We start from the raw sequence: 23,120 nt of genomic DNA, 5'->3' as shown, positions 1-23,120 counted from the left end.
CCTCTAGAGGGAGCTCTATGGCTCAGGAACATTCAAGAATCTAAAATAAGAAAACATGCTCTTACGCTTTACTTGTGTCAGTAATAGAAAAACTCTGTGTGCCAGAAATTTTTTTCTACACTTTACTCAGAAAGTCCAGAGATTTCTAGAGTCTCTACTTTCTCATATACGAGAAAAGGGTTATTCAAAATACTGTTAGGAACTCATCATAAAACATTTATAAATCTGTGAAGTTCAAATTGCAGAGACCCGGATTACCTCTGAGCTTGGTGTTACACGTCTGCCTGCCTTCCAGACCACTCTTGACTCCAGATCAGCCTTCAGACATTTCCTCCCACGTGAATGGTCATTTTTGACAGTATCCTAAAACAGCTTCCAGCAGTGCTGAAAATGGGCTGCAGTCTACTCTAACGAGGTAGCCACTAGCCACATGTAGCAACCGTGAGTAATTGAAATATGGATAGTGAAGAATTGAAGTTTAAATTCAAAGAGCCACCTATAGCAAGTGGCTGCTATCTTGGACAGCTCAGGTGAGCCTTCAGGCCACAAACTCTGTGTGGTTTGAGACACTCATGTGTTCAAGAATAGGACGGTGGCTCTGTTTGCAGCTCCTGAGTGGTACTTTAAAGTGTCAGTGAATTTCCAGGTACAGAATTGATTTATGGATACCTTTTAGTAATATACCACTTTAAGCATCATACTCATCTTTATTCAAATGATCTTTCTCTAAACATTCTGTAATACGTATCCAATCGTATTCCTGTTACCGAACACGAGTTTGTGTGCCCGACACACGGTGAGGCCAAACCAAAACATCGGAGTTTGGAGCAGAAAGTTTTATTGCAGGGCCATGCAAAGAGATGGGTGGTTTGTGCCCTCAAAAAACCCGAACTCCCCGAAGGGTTTCTGCAAAGCATTTTTAAAGGCAAGGTGAGGGAGAGGCCTGGTTCGTTGCTGCAGCCCTCTTGGTGTGGGAATCCTTTGTTCTTGCAGCTGTCCTCGTAGGTCAGGTCACGATGTTCCTGTAAACCTTCAGCAAGGCGTTGTTACTCTGTGTTCTGCAACTTTTTCTCTCTATATGAATGGAAAAGTGTTATACCCTTAAAGGTCGGAGTCTTGAAAATGGGCTATCCTGTATATTTTAGGCTCTAGGCAATATTCTTAACTGGTAGCAAAAGCAATGGAATACAACGGTTAAAATATAAGAAACAGATCCAATATGGAGTCAGATTTGTTCTTCCCTGTTACACTACCATTTGCTGTCTCTCTGTGAATGACACAGTCTCACCAGACCATACACTGTTCGTCCATCTGTATCTTCAGCAGCTAGCACAAATCAGTTGGTTTCTCAATAGTTTTTTCTTATAATAGTCCCAGACCCTCTGACTTAGTTTTGCTTTTCCCATCACTACTTAGCTTCTCACGTGTGTATCCTGTCTTTGCTCTAGTATGATTCCAGAAGAGTTAAGAATTGGTAAGAAAGTTCCATTTTTTATGATGATGACTTATGGGTATGACCATATAGAGATTCATAAACCGTGTTTTAAATCTAAACGAGTAAGGATTTTCTAATTATGAGTTAGGATTTGCTTCATCTGTGAAGTGATAAAAATACCAAAAAAAAAATGGTTTTTTTGGAGGAGCAGTTTAGTTCTCTATCACGTGGAAGTCTTACTGGAGTGACCCTGGTGGTGGTAGCAGCCACGGGGTCAGAGACCTGGGCTCTTTTCTTGTTTCCTCCACCTTGTATGACCTTGACCTCACGATGTAAGATAGTATCATCCATGTTTCCAGCAGCAGTTTGGATGAAAGGATTAAAAATGAGAGCAGGGGTTCACATTCCCAGAAGCCGCCGTCCCACATTTCTGGTTCACCTCCATAGTGGACACTAGTCACATAGCTCTCCTACCACTGGGGAGGCCTGGAGGTTTTGTTTTAATTCTGGGCAGTCACACACCCACCTAAACTCTTATCACTATAGAAGAAATGGGTAAAGGATATTGGGGGAACATCTAGCCATCTCTACCATGTAATTTTTTAAAATTAATCTTTATTGGAGTATAGTTGCTTTACAATGTTGTGTTAGTTTCTGCTATACAGCAAAGTAAACCAGTTATACGTATACATATATCCCCCTTTTTTTTAGATTTCCTTCCCATTTAGGTCACCACAGAGTACTGAGTACAGTTCCCTGTGCTATACAGTAGGTTCTCATGAGTTATCTATTTTATACATAGTAGTGTATACATGTCAATCCCAATCTCCCAATTCACCCCACCCCAGCCTTCTCCGCTTGGTGTCCTTAAGTTCGTTCTCTACATCTGTGTCTCTATTTCTGCTTTGCAAGTAAGTTCATCTGTACCATTTTTCTAGATTCCACGTATAAGTGATATTATACACTTGTTTTTCTCTTTCTGACTTACTTCACTCTGTATGACAGTCTCTAGGTCTATCCAAGTCTTTGCAAATGGCACTATTTTGTTCCTTTTTGTGGCTGAGTAATATTCCATTGTATATATATGCCACATCTTCTTTATCCATTCCCCTGTTTGATGGACATTTAGGCTGCTTCCATGACCTGGCTATTGTAAATAGTGCTGCAGTGAACATTGGGGTGCATATATCTTTTTTGAATTATGGTTTTCTCTGGGTATATGCCCAGTAGTGGGATTGCTGGATCATAAGGTAGCTCTGTTTTTAGTTTTTTGAGGAACCTCCATAATGTTCTCCATAGTGGCTGTATCAATTTACATTCCCACCAACAGCACAGGAAGGTTCCCTTTTCTCCACACCCTCTCCAGCATTTGTTTCTAGATTTTTTGGTGGTGGCTATTCTGAAGACTGGTGTGAGGTGATACCTCATTGTAGTTTTGATTTGCATTTCTCTAATAATTAGTGATGTTGAGCATCTTTTCTCGTGCATTTTGGCCATCTGTATGTCGTCTTTGGAGAAATGTCTATTTAGATTTCCCCCTCATTTTTTGATTGGGTTATTTGTTTTTTTGATATTGAGCTGCATGAGCTGTTTATGTATTTTGGAGATTAATCCCTTGTCGGTTGCTTCGTTTGAAAATATTTTCTCCCATTCTAAGGGCTGTCTTTCCATCTTGTTTATGGTGTCCTTTGCTGTGCAAAAGCTTTTAAGTTTAATTAGGTCATATTTGTTTATTTTTGTTTTAATTTTCATTTCTCTAGGAGGTGGATCAGAAAAAGATCTTGCTGTGATTTATGTCAAAGAGTGTTCTGCCTATGTTTTCCTTTAAGAGTTTTATAGTGTCTGGCCTTACATTTAGGTCTTTAATCCATTTTGAGTTTATTTTTGTGTATGGTGTTAGGGAGTGTTCTAATTTCATTCTTTTATATGTAGCTGTCCAGTTTTCCCAGCACCACTTATTGAAGAGACTGTCTCTTCTCCATTGCATATTCTTGCCTCCTTTGTCATAGATTAGGTGACCATAGGTGCATGGGTTTATCTCTGTACTTTCTACCCGGTTCCACTGACCTATATTTCTGTTTTGTCTGCCACGTAATATTTAAAGCAATTGTGCGAGTAATCAAATTAGTGGTGTCTCCTCCTCATTGTGACCTTCAGGTCTGCTCATTTAAATGATTGTGTACTTTAAAACATATCTTAGTTTCATTCCAATTCTAAAGTAAGGTGTTATTTAAAAAAAAATTTTTATGTTTAGTTTGGGTTTTTTCCCCCTCCATTGATCTCTATGATCTGCTTTTCTTTCCCCTCCCTTTCAGTTGTTAATCTCCAACCAGAGACACAGATTTAAAGATATATTCTGCATAAATCTCTTAAATCAAAAATCACAATGTGAAATCTAGCTCCTGCTGTTTCCAAGAACATCCTTAGTTAGTTGTTTTTAAATGACAACTCTTAAGTCTGCAACCCAGTAATCTTCCTCTGAAACCTTTTCTGCCTGCTCATCTATTTAAAACATATTTCTTGCCCAGTTACTGTGAGCCAGGCGGTGTGCAAAGCACAGGGTGTAGAATGCACATGGTTCCAGCCGAGGGAAGTCATATGAACAATTGGGGAAGCAGTTCACTGCACCTGTGATTAAGTGTGGTGAAGTGTGCAGGATACAAGGAGAGTGAGTACCTGGGATCTGACCCCGTGTAGGGTCCAGCGAGTATTTGCTGAAGGACCTGCCAAGGGTGGAGGGGCGGGGATGTGTGGTGTTCCAGGCCGAGGAACCACAGCAGGCAGATGAGCAGGGTCTGTGATGGAGCTGCTGGGAAAGGCAGGGCCAGATTGCAGATGCCTCATAAGCCACCAGAAACATTCTTGGCTTCCAGCTGGAGCAGAGCAGCACAGTACGCAGCTTACACGGGAGGCGTGTGAGCTGCAGTTTCCTGCTGGACCCTCTCATCACACTGCACCCGGTTCAGGCGGCACCCCTTCTGTGAAGCTTTTCCCAAGAGGCCACAAGCAGAGCCCGTGTCCCGTATCTGGGCACGTGGCCCTCTATTCACATTCCCCCAGTCGTGGGATTCCGTGCTACGTCTGTGTGGCCCCCCTGGCCGTGAGCTCCCTTGGGTGGACTTACGCTGCTGCTCCTCCTCCATGGCAGCGGCAGCAGGGTTTTGATTACTGTCATCTGTGCATCTGCGTCCCTCCTGGCCCCCTAGTCCCCAGCAGAGAGTGCAGAGTGAATGTGTGCCAGTTCATTCAGGACTGGATTCTTTATAAATGCCCAGTGTGTCTTCTTACACTCAAGGAGATGCTGTCAATTGTGTAATCCCTCTTTTTTTTTTTTAATTTTTAAAATTTATTTACTTATTTATTGCTGCGCGTGGGCTTTCTCTAGTTGCGGCGTGTGGGCTTCTCATTGCAGTGCCTTCTCGTTGCGGAGCACAGGCTCTGGGCACACAGGCTTCAGTAGTTGTGGCTCGTGGGCTCAGTAGTTGTGGCGCACGGGCTTAGCTGCTCTGCGGCATGTGGGATCTTCCCGGGCCAGGGCTCGAACCCGTGTCCCCTGCATCGGCAGGTGGATTCTCAACCGCTGTGCCACCAGGGAAGTCCCATCCCTCATTTCTTGATCTCCTTTTTGACACCTCTGGATTGTCAGATGTGTTTTTTTTCTTTTTTTTAACTTTTTATTTTATATTGGAGTACAGTTGATAAACAGTGTTGTGTTAGTTTCAGGTGTACAGCAAAGGGATTCAGTTATACATAAACACGTATCTATTCTTTTTCAAATTCTTTTGCCAATTAGGTTGTTACGGAATACTGAGGAGAGTTCCCTGTGCTGTACAGTAGGTCCTTGTTGGTTATCCATTTTAAATATAGGAGTGTGTACATGTCAATCCCAAACTTCCTAAATATCCCTCCCCCTCTCGGTTCATCCTTGTTTCTGCAAATGGCATTATTTCATTCTTTTATGGCGAATATTCCATTGTATATATGTACCACAACTTTATCCATTTCATCTGTCAATGGACATTTAGGTTGCTCTCATGCCTTGGCTATTCTAAATAGTGCTGCTGTGAACATTGGGGTGCACATATCTTTCCACTTTTCCTCTCACTTTTGACAGATCCTTGAGCAGAGTTCTCTTTTAGATCTTGTGAGCTGGCAACAGAAATATTCCCAGTGTTTAGTTCTTTACAGAGCAGATGTGTGCTGAGCTATGGCGTGCTCCATATTGGGAACTTGCAGCCGTGAACAGTAGTGCCTTCCTGGAGGGCACAATTCAGGGGAGGGAAACAGGGCTTAGACCAGTGCCTGTGAATGAGGTGGGGGGCAGTGCCGTGAAGAAACCTCCAGTAGCATAAAGAGAGAAAGCTTGGTGGGAAGGAGCCTTCCTTTTAGCATCTTGCTTTCTGCCTTTGCTCTGGAATGTTCTGCCTCAAACATGTTATCAGTTAAATTGTGTAGGGTCCAGTACCTCTCTGAGAGGTAACTCAGGACAGCCACAGGCAAAACTTAGGAGGTTTGTGTTTTGTTCCTGCTTTGTTTTGTTTTTAAAGGGAGGCAATGAAAAAAATTCTTTCAAACTTGTATGTTTAACTGACTCTATAGATATTTGTTCTTGGCTGGTAACCCATAATAACTTCTTTACCCTGCTTTATTTGAAGGCTCTTGAGATCTGTCAACAGAGAAACTTCGTAGAAGAGACAGTTTATCTTTTGAGTAAGTAGATTTATTCATTTTGGTCTCCGTAAACTAAGGAATGGGGTGACAACGTGATGTGAAGTGTGTAAGAATGGACGTAGGTTTCAGAGCAAAGTAACACAGAGGTTAGAGCCTGATTTGTGTTAAGAAATTGAATATTTAGTAAAGGAGACTTCACAGCTCAATAGAGAAGCTAGCATCATTTAATAAATGCTGAGATAACAATTTGAATTGTGTAATTAATGACCAAAACTGTATCAGTTCACACCTTACAGTATAAATCACAATAAACTGTAGATGGGTTGAGAAGTTTTTTGTTTTTTTTTTTTTTTCCCAATTATTATAAGAAGGAAGTCAGAATCTGACAGACCTTGATTCAGATTCCAGATCTGCCATTTAGCAGCTGTAGGACCTTGGCAAGGCACTAACATTTCTATGTCCTCTTTTATAAAATAGAAATATTAGTAGAACATACCTCATAAGACTATAGTGATGATTCCATGAAATAATTCATGTGAAGCGCTTCAATGAGTACTCAGGACAAAGTAAACACCCAGTGAGTAGGAAATACTGAATTTACTGAGTTACAGATGTCATATAAGGAAATATGTTTTTTGTCACAGCCATCAAACTGTGTAAACAAATTAAGAGGTATGTGATTTCTCTTAAAACGTTTTATTAAATTATCCTAAATGTATTTCTCACATTTTGCTAGGCCGAATGGGTAATAGCCGAAGTGCCCTGAAGATGATCATGGAGGAACTGCATGACGTTGATAAAGCGATTGAATTTGCCAAGGAGCAGGATGACGGGGAACTCTGGGAAGATCTGATTTTATATTCCATCGACAAACCGCGTAAGCAGAAAAGCCATCTGCAATCATAACCTCTTTCTCGCCGTTTAGCCAGTTGTGTCTAGAGTAGGAATCATCTCAAGATGCACTGAGTTAAAAATACAGTGAAGTAGGGCTTCCCTGGTGGCGCAGTGGTTGAGAATCTGCCTGCCGATGCAGGGGACGCAGGTTCGTGCCCCGGTCCGGGAAGATCCCACATGCCGCGGAGCGGCTGGGCCCGTGAGCCGTGGCCGCTGAGCCTGCGCGTCCGGAGCCTGTGCTCCGCAACGGGAGAGGCCACGACAGTGAGAGGCCCGCCTAGCACAAAAAAAAAAAAAAAAAAAAAAAATACAGTGAAGTATCTATAATAAAAATAGGCCAGGTACATAGTAATGATTTCCGGTACTCTTCCTGTGCAGGGAAGCCTGGAGCCTCATCACTTCGTGTTAGCTGAACTTGATAAAGAACACTTGGTTGAAGCGTATTTCTACCTACTGCACCCAAATGGAATGAAAGATTTTGGTTTTGTTTGTACACAGGGGGCATCTATTTTGAAAGTGTATAGTCTAGCCCTTATCGAGTCTCTTTATGGAAACCCATAACTGTTACTGGACATTGACCATATATGGAGGTTTGCTACTGTAGTGTTGAGCCTCTCTTCCCTGCCCTATCAGTGCAGCACCAGGAGTGTATATCTGCTGCCTCTCCTTGACCATCTATCTGCCTTGGTTCTCCCATTTTGGAAGGAAACAAAGGCAGTCACCTAACAGTAACGCAAGTCCTCTTTTAAAGATATAGATACGATTCAGAAACTAACAGTCATGGTTTAAAATCCTTCCCTTTTTTATTTTTTGGTCGGGAGGCTTACCTGTTTCAAGATTTTCAAGTTCTAGAAACTGCTGTTACAACTGTTTTTTTTTTTTTTTAACATCTTTATTGGAGTACAACTGCTTTACAATGGCATGTTAGTTTCCGCTTTACAACAAAGTGAATCAGTTATACATAAACATATGTTCCCATATCTCTTCCCTCTTGCGTCTCCTACAACTGTTTTTTTAATAAGAGATTCAAGAGGAGGGTGTTATTCAAGTCCGTTTCAGATTAAGGTAGCTACACGCACATACAGCTTGAAGAATCTAGTTTAGCATGATAGAGTGGTGGTCTAAGGGTCTTAAAGGAGGCAAAGTTGGGGCAATGAAGCACACTGTGAACCTGGGCCTGCCCCGGTTTTGAATCTGGGTTCAAAAATCGCTAGCTGTGTGACCCTGGATGAATTCATTAATCACCCCATTTTCCTTTTCTGGAAAATGGGAACAAATAGCATTCCTAACCTGGCAGAATAGGAGAAAAGTATATGATAGCGGAGCCATAGTAAATTCTCAAATACTAGTTGCCCCCCTTTGACATTACAAACTGTGTTCTGAAGTAATCATTTGTTCCCCATCTCATTTTTCTTTGTAATCCCTTCTCATTTAGCTTCTCCTTCGAGGAAAGTAAAGGAAGATTAGTTCCTGGGAGGATTTAACAATTCAAATGCTTTTTAACACTTAACTTAAAGGAAATAACTTTTTCTTTGAGTTACTTTTGACCTAAAATTGCATTAGCTACACTGCTTATATGTTGTTTTCTGCGGTGTCTTGTAGCCTTTATCACCGGCTTGTTAAACAATATCGGCACGCATGTTGACCCAATTCTACTGATTCACCGTATTAAGGAAGGGATGGAGATTCCTAATTTGAGAGACTCCTTGGTTAAAATTCTGCAAGACTACAATCTGCAAGTAAGTATCTTTTCTTGGACAAATGAGCATGCTGAGTGAGTTGACTGACTACTGGATAAACATTTCTAGGGTTTATTTTGGACATCAATTCAATTTGATAGTCACATTTTACTTAGGCCCAGATACTTGGAATACCATTCAAACAGAGAAATCAGAAATACCGCCCGCCCTTGGAGGAAGCCATCGGTATTCCTTAACTATCCCCAGATTTACTCTTCTTGATGAGCAGGCATTCTTACATTTATGGGATAAATACAGCATGGCATTGGGGAAGGTGCAGGAGTAGTTCCAGTGGCTATTAGATCAGATCACCCAAACCACTTTTAAGTAGAATGAGCATTGTGTCCATTTGGAGAAATGAAAAAAAAAATTTTTTTTTTTCTTCAAATAGTTTGATCATTTCCTTGAAGCCACCCACTCAGTAACCTGTTGCCTGAAAGATGTTAAAATAACAGAATTTTATTTTACCTTTTGTCTGTTTTCTAGAGTATTACAAGCTTACTTATCTGCAGTAATTCAGAATCTGTGATCAGAACTATGGAACTCATTAGCTTCCTATAAATAATGAATATGCTAATCACAAAGCATCCCGATCTTCCTTAAAAAGCCACTAACAGTGACTGTAGTTCGGAATGCTCGTAGCTTCCAGAGAACTTGAAACTATTTAAAGCCCATTTCTTGAAAAATTCACACTGTTCTTTCTCTAGCTCGTTTGAACATGAGTTTTTGGTAGAATGTGGATGAAATGGCTTTCCTGGAAACGTTGAGATTTTGCAGGTAGAGCCGAAAGACAAGGTTGTGGGGAGAGAAGTGGTCTCCAGGGTAGGAAAGGAGGAGTATGTGATGACGATTTGTGGGCTTGTCATCGTTGTGAAGGGTACAGAGCCGGGGGGCCGCCTGCTGAACTCGGGGTGGTGGCCTCAAGGAAGAGACTTGGGTGAAAAGGAGAAGGAAATGAGGAAGATCAATAGCATCAAAAAGAAAAGTCAGAGCTGTAAAGGGATGACAGAGCTGGAGGGCCAGGATCTTGTGGCCAGGGAGGAGGATACTGTTACCTGAAAATCTCCAAAGGGGTCGTTGTGAAGATGTTCAGAAAGTGCGGTGAAGGGAGAGGTCCAGTGGAATTAGTCAAGAAACCATGAGGGCAGGAGTCGTCCAGGGTCCAGCTTCCTCCTTGAACTGGGAGGTTAACCCTGCAGCCCACAGGTGACTGGGGTCTTACTGGGTAACACAGCTTTAAAGAAGAGGTCTTGGTGAGGGTGGAAAGTGACAAAACAAGGAGCCTTGGCTTAGGAGGCTTTTGGGAAATTAGGGGTCATGGGAAAGAAATGGGTGTTTGGTTTTGGCAAGTAGGTTGACGATCTGTTCTACAAAAATCTTCCAGATGAACAGGTATTTATTTATGGTGGAGGAGTTCGGAGGCTTGCAGGTGAGGTGACCCAGGGAAAGGTGATTGCAGGAAGGATGAGGAAGGCCAGGAAGGAAGGAGAAATGTAGGAATGGGTTAATAGACAGGAGAGGTGACATGAAGGGCTTGTGCTTTGTGCAGCACCTGAGGGATACAGAAGAGCCATCCAGGCAGGAAATGACTCCCTTCATTCTGAAGCGTGCATTGGCTTTAGGGAAAGCAGTTCCAGTGTCAGACCTCGTAAAGCTCAGGGCCTGAGTGAGCTTGATAATGATGTATATCTTCCTCAGTACTCGCCACCCCTGGGTCCGCCTGGAGATGCTCCAAGTTGCAAACTCCAGTTTGTTGGGAAGTCATTTAAGTGTCTCTCAACAAGTCTACCCCAAGGAAGGTGACAACATAATTTCCCCTCCTGTCCTTCAGCTCTACTGTGTGAAGCCTAGCCTCTAGGTGGAAAACTGTGCCTACAAAAACACCTAATAGATCTCTCTTCTTAGGTTCTTTCTGGAGAACCAAGCTCAGGGGTACCACTGGGTCTCACTGCTCATTAATGTTTTATCAATGTATTTGCATAGTTCTGAGTCAGCCGGGAATAAAAATAAAATTATTATTAGGTGCAAAGTGAATTCTGTATAAAAAATTAGCCACTAAACAGCTGCTAAATCAATATTTTATCCTCTTAACTTTTAAATGTAATGAGAGCAGTTGGTGGCGTGTTAAGGAGGCTGGGAGTTACTTGGCCAGTGAGTCCGAGGAGTGGTGGCAGCCTGTAAGTCCCCGACGGGATGGGTGGCGGGGGGTCTCCTCTGGCCCTCAGACATCTTGCTGGAGGATGCAGAGAGAAAATGCTCTACTGGGGCAGGTTGTTCAAAGAATCCCAGGAGGTACTTCCTACTTATACATGAAGAAAGAATTTTGAATTATTTTCTATGAAAAAGGTGACCTTTTTCATTAATAGAAATTTATTCTCTTTCTCTAGAAATCACTGTAAAAATAAATCTATTTATAGAGCAGTTTGAAGCTTCCGGAAAGGTTTCACATTCATTTTTTAAAATTTTTTATTCTGTCTAGTGTCTTCATTTGTTTCATAAAACTATAGTCGAGTTTCACGTGTTTTAATGGGATAAAAAATTCCCAAGATTTTGCAGGTCCATGAATTTGCAAGGATTTGGACCCTGCTGTGCATGAGGGCAGGGCAGTGAGGGGGAGGGACCGTGGGGGACATTAAGAACCATTCAGTAAACGAAGGAATCCATAGTCAAATGTCAGGGAAAGGTTATCACAGGGCTTCTCGGCACCTTTTTTTTTTTTTTTTTTTTTTTTTTTTTGCTAATTTGCATTCGGAATCCAAGGGTCAGATTTACAATCAAGTAGACAGCATTTTAAAACTTATTTGGCCACTGAAAATGCTTTGGGAGATGACTCCTTAGTGAATTGCTAACTGGAAAGGGAAGGTACAGAGAAAGTTGGGGGAAAAAATTTCTTCTGGATCTAATTTCACGTTTTCTAAAATGCAACAACTTTTCTCAGCTGAAGTTTAGCATGAGGCATGTTAGATGTCTATGACATCATTAAAGTTAAGGAAATTATCAGTGTTTCAACTAGTTTAACTTATTTCCATATTTTTATACCTTGTTACATTGTTAGTACAATGCCTCAACAAAATGTAAAAGCTTCAGTGAAGTAAGAAGGATAGAAGTACCTCTTATCATACTTCATAAACCTAAAATGTTTCTAGGTCTGATTTCAAGGACAAAGAGCACTTGTTTTGATATAAATTATTTATGAAACAATATGATATAAATGATATTTCTATTTTTACATTAAACTGACCATAATTTCCAAATTTTTATGCTGTTTCATATTTGTAAGACATTTATAAATTTAGCATTTATTTATTGTATTTATTTAGCATTTATATCCACTTCCGTTGCCTTTTTTTTTTTTTTTTCCTCTTAAGAGTTCCAGCATCTTTGTTCTTAAACACTTCTCTTTTGACAGTCATTTTCAGTAATGATCCTTAAGGAACTGTCATCTCCATTTTACTGAGTCTCAAAAAGTTTTGACTCGCCAGCCTGGGAAGGTGAGGAACTGGGTTTGAACTCAGATACTCTGACTAAATGTGTTTTTCTCAGTAGTTGTCCCATTGGTCTCTGGAGATGAATTCACTGTACTGGCAGGTTACATACAACACAGGAATATATACGATTGTCTTGAAAGATGAACAGGCAACCTGTTGTCTTTAAAGAGTCGTGGACATGGTATATTTGCAGACGTGGACTCTAGTTCCGGCTTTGGCAATAACAAGCCTGCTGACCTTTGGGGAGGGCACATAAGCTCTCTGGGTGTCCATTTTCCCATTAGATTAAGCCCGGCTGCACACCAGAATTTTCTGAATGCTTTTCTTAAATTACCAAGTTTCAGGTACCCCCCCAGATCTGCTGGAGAGGATTAGGAGCTAGGTCCTTAGACCACCTTGGTGTTTCTTATATACTCAGCCTGGCACTGGGCTATGCATTGACATTTAGGAGCTTCTAGATTAGATGGTCTCTAAAGTATTTCTCTCAAGTTCTCAGTACGGTCCTTTCATAAGCAAGCCTTTATATAGTGAATGCAGCTGCATAGTCTTAACAATATTTCTAGGGAAATCATCCGTAGTACTTATTTTGGAATCTGTAATAAAGTAGCTTAGATTTTTCAGCATAAGTTTTTAAAGTTACATTTAAATATTTGCGTGCCTACTGTGTTAGATCCTGTGCTGGGTAGGTACTTACAGGGCTTCCATGTGTTGTCTCAGGGACCAGGAGATGAGTAGAATGCAGCTCGAGCAGCTCTTGATCTGAATATTTCTAGGAGAAGCAAAAAAGCTTTAACACGTTTTGTTAAACTTCACACATGTACAATGAACACACACACAGGTAAACTGACTCCAGACATCTCTGCGTCTATCAAAGTTCTTTTCCCATATTTACATTTGCTACAAACTCCATGTGCCTTTGTCATTTCCCCATAGGTCTCTACTTCGAAATCCAGAGACAAATGAATTAAGAGGAAATAGCGACTTCTTTCCTATCTGCCTTTCTGGGGGGCCCACATGGGTTTCTTTTTGACCCCCAGTGTATAAGCCCTTAATTTCTTCTAAGAAAGAGTTTTTATTTTTATTTTTTTTTGTGGTACGCAGGCCTCTCACTGTTGTGGCCTCTCCCGTTGCGGAGCACAGGCTCCGGATGCACAGGCTCAGCGGCCACGGCTCACGGGCCCAGCCGCTCTGTGGCATGTGGGATCTTCCCGGACCGGGGCATGAACCCGTGTGCCCCCTGCATCGGCAGGCGGACTCTCAACCACTGCGCCACCAGGGAAGCCCTAAAAAAGAGTTTTTAAATTTATATATCCCCCAAATAAACTTTTAAGATAAAATCTATTTTTTTCCTTTAAAATTATTTGTTTGGCTTCATTACAGCTTTTAGCTGACATAGGTAGCCTATGACAACCAACTATAGCTTCTTTAGTCAATTCCGTACATGCCTACTTTGTGCTATTGTGAATTTAAATGTGATTGCATTTATAATTCTAATTTTTGAACTCCAGCATGAGGCCTCAGAGTCTTTGTCTTTTCCTTCTTATTTCTCTGCAATTCATCACCTTTGATAATAATCCCAAACAAAAAGCAAAGCTTTTTCAAGTGGAATTTAAATCCCGTTGCATTGTGGCCTAAATGATGGATCAGAAATGAGGTAAAATGGTTTCTAGGTCTAGCTCTGGTATCTTATTGGGGGCTTGTAAAACCAGGTAACTATCTCACGTGCAATGCCGATGATAAGCGCTACAGTACGAACAAGGCAATGCCAGCAGAAAGTTCAACATTTCGAAGAATCTTTTAAAATAGAAATCTCAAACCTGGCAGTCTTGTAGGGCATTTTTCCCATGGCAGCTGTTTTTAATGAACCATAATAACTTTGCTGATGTACAGTCCTTTTATTGCTTTATGAAATGTGAGTCTGGTGCTTTGCTTTTGCTTGGAATTATTATCAATGACGATGAACTGCAGAGAAATAAGGAAAAATAGGGAGAGTCTTGTGTTAGTTTTCAACAGGTATCTTATAAATATGTTCTTATTTAATCTTATAATAGAACAAGGTATGCTTGTAATGATTACAGAAGCTACAACTGATTGTCATGAAAACGATGAAAAAGAAAGAATAAAGGTAATATTAAACATAGAATTTAGAAAAACTAAGTACTACGGAGGGAAACAATGTAATGTTAAGGAAAGTAGAGTGGTTGAGAAGGATATAGGAAGAAGTTAGTAACATACAAAGCTCTCCTTGTGTATCTTCCCTTCTCCTGGCTATGTGCCTCTGAATACTAAAGTTTTTCCTAGAAAATACTTTCTGTGGGTGGACAGATTGTGCCTATTTAGAAAAATGTAATCCTGGTGAAGAAATGGTTCCTTCTTAGTTGTTGTTGTTTTTTTCTTCCCTGTTTTCTTTAAGTTTGCAGACACCGGGGCTTCTGTCTAGACCGCCAGGCCCACCATTCATGCCATGGGCCTTATAGACCCAATCAGGGTCATAGCCAGCTCTTTGTGAAGCATTTTGCTGTGATCGTGACACTATTTTTTGTTAAGTTTTTATTTTAGTATTAGAGTCTGGGCAGCTATATACGTTTGCTTATAAATTTTCTTAAGGTTTATACCCACATTAGTATTTGTTATTTTTCTCTTCTTCCTGTATGCTTTTGTGACGTCTGTTACAGTTTTAATGTCTTTTTAAAATGAATCTGAAAATTTCAATTTCTAGCAGCATTTTAAAGAATAAAACTTAACAGGCAGTGTCTCAATTAATGTAGAAACAGTAAAACCATGTAGTTTCCTGCTCATCAGCTTTAGAAATAGTGGGTATAGAACTCTGGACATCTGTTTTCTTGGCTCTTTGCCTTCATGGAATTAGGCGAGAAACCCTCTGGGTGCATCCACCCAATACTGGGGCTCCTTGGGATTTGAGAGGCAGACGTGCTATCATAGCCGATTGGGGATGGAGGACCACAGCTGACCGCTTCCAGTTCCTTTCCCTGGTGGCATGAATTGAAACCATGTGAAAGCAGAACGTCCACATAGGTTTTAGAGTTGAGAGTGACTTTGGTGTGAAGAAAGTCAGGATGCAGCTCTGCCTTTGCCGTGACCCAGAGCTGGGTGGCAGGGAGTCAGCGATGTCTTCATTGTGTGAATTTCCATGGCATTTCCAGAGCCGCACAGAACCACGTGCACTAAGACCCATTGGGCCAGAAGAGGAAGATGTGGGCACTGCAGCAGTCTCCCAGCCCTTCAGGCCTTGAGCATCTCCCTCTTTGAAAAGCAGCAACAAGTGCTGGTGAAAAATGGCATCTGGCTTAAGCACACCTCACAACTTCCAATAAAATACACTACCCCCTCCAAAAAAAAAAAAAAAAAAAAAAACAGAAAAGGGTGGAAGCTCACATTAGTGCCAGAGGAATTGGTTTGAAAGGGAAAGGGGTCACCTCTCCCTGCTGTGCCGCTGCACGGGAGCAGTAAGTGGCGTCTCCCCCATATTTGAGTCTTTTTAAGATGGCTTTTCTTTCACAATGTGTGCATTAGATTCTGCTTCGCGAAGGCTGCAAGAAGATTCTCGTAGCTGACTCTCTGTCCTTACTAAAGAAGATGCACCGAACTCAAATGAAAGGCATTCTGGTTGACGGTGGGTACAATGGAAAGAATCCTATTGGAACCGCCTGCCTTGCTATCAGAAAGGACAGAGCAAAGAGAAACATTGTATAATCCCAAGTGTATGTGTTTCCTTGCAGAGGAGAACATCTGTGAGTCCTGTCTTTCCCCCATTCTTCCATCAGGTAAGATGGTGGGGAGGGGAAAAAAAATCCCCAAACACGTGTTAATGATGAGTGGAGTTAAAATTTTGAAGTTAGCTGATTACAATTTATAAAATTATATACCTTTTGGGATAATGCAGTTTAGAGAAGAATTTCAGCCCAAGTTGCTACTCAGTTGCGTGCTGGCACTGCCGTTCCTCAGAGATGAGGCTCCCAAGCTCTCGAGTGAGTCGGCATGGGCTGGCAGGCTTGTTAAAACTCAGATTGCTGGTCCCATCCCCCAGAGGTGCTGATTCGGTAGTGCAGGCGGGGACCTGAGAATCTGCATTTCTAACAAGTTCCCAGGTGATACGGATGCGACTGGTTCAGGGGCCAGTCTTTGAGAACCACTGCCCTAGTGTAGAAGGAAGGAAAACGAAAACTTACCATCAACTTGTTAAGATTCCTAGGCTAGCAGAACCGTGTGTGTGCCTGGGAAAAAATTTATAGGTAGCCTTCCCTCTCCTTTAAGCTTTTCACTGCTGTATGGATCTAGGCACCCAAGTTACCTCACATTTCAATGGAAACAAATACCTTCTAATGGGAACTGTGACTCCTTAAAAGACACGTACATTTGTTTATAGTTCTGGGTAGCTATCTATCTCTTCATAGAATTAAAGCATTTTATGTAAGCATCATAGGACATGAGGAATTTCCATAATTTGAAAGTAGAAATTAAAGCATAGTTGTTGAGATGCTAAAAAATGCTTCTTGTGTATAAATTCAGCATAGAGAAGTACTAAAAGACCTAATTTGTGTGCCATTTACTTAGCGTTAAGGGGTTATTTAGCAGGGCACGAACGCAAGAAGTTCCCCGTAGGGTCTTTTTTAGAGGTTTGGATTTTAAGTGCTTGTGTTAAACACTGCAGTGGGCATAGGAAAAGCAGTGCAGGAAGCTTTCACAGGGTTTTAGGCAATGTTTTAACAGAAAGTGAACACGTGCACCTGCACCGTATAGTTAGATTAAACTCCTAATTTAATCTGTGAAGGTTTCATTCTTACCGGAACCAAGCTGGCCACACAGGCAGACGAGGTGTGGTGCCCCAGCAGAAGTACAGCACAGGGCAAGGTCACAGCCTAGGATGTTAGCCCAGCTGTGCCCTGAAGTCCGTGAATGGCCTTGGCAAAGGCAGTAGGTGAACCGACGGAAAGCATTCTTACAAAGCCACAGAATCCACTTTAGTAGTCATGATCGTGTGTACGGGGCTGGAGGAGGGAGAGCTTTGCACATACCGATGCTAATTTTCACTCACAACAAATGCTGTTGCCTTGCCGTGAAATCGTCCCCAGTATGTAGCTGTACTAACTGACTTGGAGGCCAAGCAGGTAACCTGGGACCTCCGTAGCGACAGGACCGTCCTACCTGCCCTGCGTTCAGCCACGCTGCTCCGCAGGGACGCGTTCATCAGTTAACAGCCCCCCAAGGCAGCTTGTTGCTGAAAAGTGAAACTTCTCCTATTGCACCGAGCTCTTCTCTCCTCCCTGCCCTCTCCCCCAGACGCAGCTAAGCCTTTCAGCATGGTGGTCTTCCACTGCCGCCATATGTTCCACAAGGAGTGCCTGCCTATGACCAGCATGGTAAGTTGGCTGCTTGGCCACCAGCAACTCGAGAGAAATTGGTGCAGACAGAGGGCTGCGTGTAAAATGATAACCACTGTCTCTGTCTCAGTTATAATATAGTTTATGTCACATCAGAAAAAGCAGTGTACCTACTTCTCAAATGTAAAAATGCTTAGTATACGATAGTAAACATTATAAAAGCATATTCACGTAAGTAAATCTGTTGAGATAAAATTGATGATAATTGAGCTTTAGCAATGAGCTACAGTGAGACCCATTTTCTATAACTTTCTCACCCTGATTTCTGTATCATGACACTGCTATTTTTTCAGTGTCAAGTCAGTTCCCCCAGTTCCCCTTGGGTCAAGTTTGACTTGTCTTGCTGTGGGGTGTCTTTTGAGTCCAAGAATAACAGCTGGTGTAGACAGGATCCTGTGTGAACCACCAGTAACCTCCGGGAAAAGGAGCCAGATGTCTCATCGCCTGCTTCCCCCACCAGCACTCCCATAATATTTCTGAATATGAGAGGAGAAAGGGTTGATCTTTTAAAAATTTGCATTTTTAATTGCATTTTTAGAACTCTCCTGTGCAGTTCTGTAACATCTGCAGTGCTAAACACCGGGGACCAGGAAGTGCCATTTTGGAGATGAAAAAATAGCCCAGTTCTGTTCTCTCTGAAGACCATTTTCACAGCCACAGAAGCGTTTGTTGACACCAGTGCTGTTAAGAGATTTGTACAGGTTTACGTCATGCATAAGAAAAGCTTCTTCATCTTCTCCCATTTACTAGATGTTTCTCTTTGCAGTTGATAAAGTTAGGGTTTTCCCTGTCCATGCCCTGACGGGGGTTCACAGTCAATATTTCATCATTTATTTGTTTGGCTCATCATTTAGGAATGGAAACCTAGGTCTTGGAGTTGGAAGTGACTTTTTAGGTCTTAGTAAAACTGTCCGGCCGTAACGTGGGCTGCGGCGAGTCGGCCCTGGCTGGCCGAGTGCACCACCGCTGTGGCCATGCAGCAGCTCCTTGGACCTTGTTTCCACATGCTCTGCCAGCAACAACTCGCAGATTCTGGGTTTGGCTTTTTAAAAATATGTCATCGGCTGTTATCTTCTTAAGAGGCATTGAATGATACATTTGTGCGTGCCTGTTGTCACCGACTCAGTGACGTCTGGGAAAAGCAAGAGCAGCACAAAACTGCACAGCTCTATGCAGTTTTATGTTGACTAACGACACGTTCTTTTTGTCCCGATGACCAGCAGTGTCTGGCCCTGGCAGGCATTCCGCGTTTGTTGATTGAATAAACATTAGCTCTTCCCACTGTGAAAGACTCACTTTTTCTGGGTTGCACTACGTTAATCAAACATTCTGGCACCCTCTAAGGAATGCAAGAGAGTTTCAGCACCTAGAGCGTGAGGGAGCGTGGGGAGGTTTTCCTAGCAGGGAGGAAACAAGTAACACTGTAGAATCTGAGAGGGATGTGCTGGAGCATTCTCTGGAGCCTCCTTTGCCCTCGTAAGATGTAGAGAGCATGGAATAGAGGGAGAGAACTCAAACTTGTGCCCACGACTCATAGTTATTGGTTTTATCTCCTTGGGATACACTGCCATCCTCTAACCAGTGAAAAGCACATACCTCCTGTCCCTGATTTCTTTGTCCCATAAAAGGGAATAAATGCAGGTTTCTGCATCTGCCTTTTTGGGGAGAGGGAAGGATGCTCATGGCTACCAAGCACACCATTAAACACGCTCAGTCATTCCCAGGAGGAGCATCTCATTTCATTCTCACGGGACCCCTAGGAAGACAACATGATACCCCCCGTTTTACTGACAAAGAAACCAAAATGCAGAGATGTTATCACAGTCTCCAAGCTGACTGCCTGACTTCAGAACAGGGCTCTGTGCTAAGAAATCACATGGCCAAGTTCACAGGAAATGCACAGTACATCTCTTTGCACTGGAGTTAAAAAGAATATTGAGTAGAAGACAACAGACTTTTTTGGTCACTCTTAAATATTTAGAATTGCACAGTCTGTTGATATTGTCAGCCCTCTCAGAATTTCTATATTCCAAGACTAGGGATCTCTCTGCTACGCTGCTAGTTTTTGTTTTTGTTTTAATGAGAGAAACTCTTCCTTCACAAAAATACTTTACAAATGAGCCCAATTTGAAACACAGCTAAAAAGCAAACCTACTTCACTTGTATTGGAGAAGAGGAATGTAGCTGCAGACTTCATATTTTGTACCCTCTCCTTAAAAAAAACATTCTCTGAGTGTGAAACTGCCAAGTTCAAAGTTATTTTGTGAAAACAGTTTTAAAAGGTTTTACACTGTTTAAGTATGTCCATAAATAAGTTATATCCATCTTTGAGAATTTGAGATGTTCCCAAGAAATTTACTTCATTTGGCTGTTCTAGTGCTAAACCATGTATATTTAATATTATGAAAATGAACATTTATTGAGCACTCACTGGTGTCAGGCACTGTTCTAAGCACTTTGCATGCATTATCATCATAACAATATGAGATAGGCATCATCATCATCATCATTTTACTTAAAGGTTAAGCAGTTTGTCTAAACTCAAGGAGCAACTCATGGCACAAGATCTCCACAAGATGGTGGAGTAAAAGGACCTGAGCTCACCTCCTCTCACAAAAACACCAAAATCACAACAAACTGCTGAACAACCATCAACAAAAAAGGACTGGAACGTACCAAAACCAATATTCTACTTCTAAAGACAAAGAAGCTGCCACAGCGAGATGGTAGGAGGGGCACATTCACAATACACTCAAATCTCATACCCACCAGGTGGGCGACCCACAAACTGGAAAATAATTATATTGCAGGAGTTCTCCCACAGGAGTGAGAGCTCTGAGCCCCACATCAGGCTCCCCAGTCTGGCACAGGGAGTAGGAGTTCCCAGATGGTTTTGAAGGCCAATGGGGCTTGATCAGGAATGCCACAGGACTGGGGTAAACAGGCCACTCTTGGAGGGCACACAAGGTCTCATGAGCACTGGGACCCCAGGGTAAAAAAAAGTGACTTCATAGAAGCCTGGGCCAGACCTACCTACTGGTCTTGGAGGGTCCCCTGGGGAGGTGGGGGGCATCTGGCTAACTGCAGGGACAAGGACACTGATGACGGAGGTACTGGGTACTCACTGGCATGAGCTATCCTAAAGGCTACCATCTGGACACCAAGACCTGGCCTCACCCAACAGCCCAGCACCTCATGCCAAACAACCAACAGGGTGGGAACACAGCCCCACCCATCACCAGACAGGCTGTATAAACTCCACCTGAGGCAACAGCCACCTCTAGACACACCCCTTGACACAGCCCTGCCCACCAGAGGGACAAGACACAGTTCTGCCCACAAGTGTGCAGGCACCAGTGCCTCCAACCAGGAAGCCTACACAAGCCTCTTAGACCAGCCTCATCCAGGTGGGGGGTGGGGGTGCGGAAATACCAGAAGCAAGAGGAACTACAGTCCTGCAGCCTGCAGAAAGGAGACCACACACACAGAAAATTAGACAAAATGAGATATCAGAGAAATATGTTCCAGAAGAAGGTACAAGATAAAAACCCAGAAGAAATACTAAGTGAAGTGGAGATAGGCAATCTACCTGAAAAAGAATTCAGAGTAATGATAGTAAAAATGATCCAAAATATCAGAAAAAGAATGGAGGAACAAGAAAGAAGACACAAGAAATATGTGACAAAGAGCTAGAAGATTTAAAGAACAGAGTTGAACAATACAATTGAAATGAAAAATAAACTAGAAGGAATAAATAGTAGAATAACTGAGGCAGAAGAACAGATAAGTGAGCTGAAAGACAGAGTGGTGGAAATGACTGCTGTGGAACAGAATAAAGAAAAAAGAATGAAAAGAATTGAAGACAGTTTAAGAGACCTCTAGAACAACATTAAATGCACCAACACTCACATTATAGGGGTCCCAGAGAAGAAGAGAGAGAGAAAGGGCTTGAGAAATTATTTGAAGAGGTAATAGCTGAAAACTTTCTGAACATTGGAAAGAAAATAGTCACCCAATTCCAGAAAGCAGAGAGCCCCAGGCAGGATAAAGCCAAGGAGGAACATGCCAGGACTAACAAAATTTAAAGACAAAGAGAAAACATTAAAAGCAAAAAGGGAAAAGCAACAACTAACATACAAGTGAATCCCCATAAGGTTATCAGCTGATTTTTCAGTAGAAACTGTGCAGGCCAGAAGGGAGTAGCAGGACACATTTAAAGTGATACAAGGGAAAAACCTACAACCAATACTCTACCCAGCAAGGCTCTCATTCAGATTCAAGGGAGAAATCAAAAGCTTTACAGACAAGGAAAAGCGAAGAGAATTCAGTAACACCAAACCAGCTTAACAACAAATGCTAAAGCAACTTCTCTAGGCAGAAAAGAAAAACCCCCAACTAGAAACAAGAAAATTATGAATGGGAAAGCTCACTGCTAAAGGCAAACATACAGTAATGGCAGGAAATCATCCACTCACAAATATATCGAAACCAACAATCATGAGGAGAGTACAAATGCAGGATATTGGAAATGCATTTGAAATTAAGACACCAGCAACTTAAAACAATCTTGTATATATAGAAACTACTATATCAAAACCTCGTGGTAACCGCAAACCAAAAATCTACGATACACACACACACACACACACACACACACACACACACAGGAATCCAAACAGAACACTAAAGATAGTCATCAAACCTCAAGATAACTCAACAGGAAGGGAAGAAAAATGACCTACAAAAACAATCCCAAAACAATTAACAAAATGGCAATAGGAACATACATATTGGTAATTACCTTAAAGGTAAATGGATTAAATGCTCCAATCAAAAGACATAGATTGGCTGAATGGATACAAAAACAAGATCCATATATATGCTGTCTACAAGAGACCCACTTCAGATCTAGGGACACATAAAGACCAAAAGTGGGGATGGAAAAAGGTATTCCATACAAATGGAAATCAAAAGAAAACTGGAAACAAATACATGAAAGAATGCTCAACATCATTAATCATTAGAGAAATGCAAATCAAAACTACAATGAGATATCATCTCACACCAGTCAGAATGGCCATCATCAAAAAATCTACAAACAATAAATGCTAGAGAGGGTGTGGAGAAAAGGGAACCCTCTTGCACTGCTGGTGGGAATGTAAATTGATACAACCACTATGGAGAACAGTATGAAGTTTCCTTAAAAAACTACAAATAGAACTACCATACAACCCAGCAATCCCACTACTGGGCATATACCCTGAGAAAACCATAATTCAAAGAGTCATGTACCACAATGTTCATTATAGCTCTATTTACAATAGCCAGGATGTGGAAGCAACCTAAGTGTCCATCAACAGATGAATGGATAAGAAGATATGGCACATATATACAACAGAATATTACTGAGCCATAAAAAGAAACGAAATTGAGTCATCTGTAGTGAGGTGGATGGACTTAGAGTCTGTCGTACAGAGTGAAGTAAGTCAGA

General features: G+C 41.8%; 1 protein-coding gene across 1 annotated transcript in view; it reads left to right on the top strand.

The window, feature by feature from the left end:
- Positions 1-18,918, top strand: part of VPS41 (VPS41 subunit of HOPS complex) — a 189,442-nt gene extending 170,524 nt beyond the window's left edge. The window contains exons 23-29 of the mRNA XM_059074312.2: positions 6,091-6,145; positions 6,843-6,983; positions 8,603-8,739; positions 15,762-15,861; positions 15,968-16,012; positions 17,529-17,608; positions 18,168-18,918. Coding sequence (XP_058930295.1) covers positions 6,091-6,145; positions 6,843-6,983; positions 8,603-8,739; positions 15,762-15,861; positions 15,968-16,012; positions 17,529-17,608; positions 18,168-18,248 — 639 coding nt within the window. The 3' untranslated portion in view covers positions 18,249-18,918. The remainder of the gene's footprint in view (positions 1-6,090; positions 6,146-6,842; positions 6,984-8,602; positions 8,740-15,761; positions 15,862-15,967; positions 16,013-17,528; positions 17,609-18,167) is intronic.
- The last annotated feature ends 4,202 nt before the right edge of the window (positions 18,919-23,120 follow it).

Source organism: Kogia breviceps, chromosome 9, assembly GCF_026419965.1.
Source record: "Kogia breviceps isolate mKogBre1 chromosome 9, mKogBre1 haplotype 1, whole genome shotgun sequence".
Lineage (NCBI taxonomy): Eukaryota > Metazoa > Chordata > Mammalia > Artiodactyla > Physeteridae > Kogia > Kogia breviceps.
This window is presented reverse-complemented; position numbering and strand designations above follow the sequence as displayed.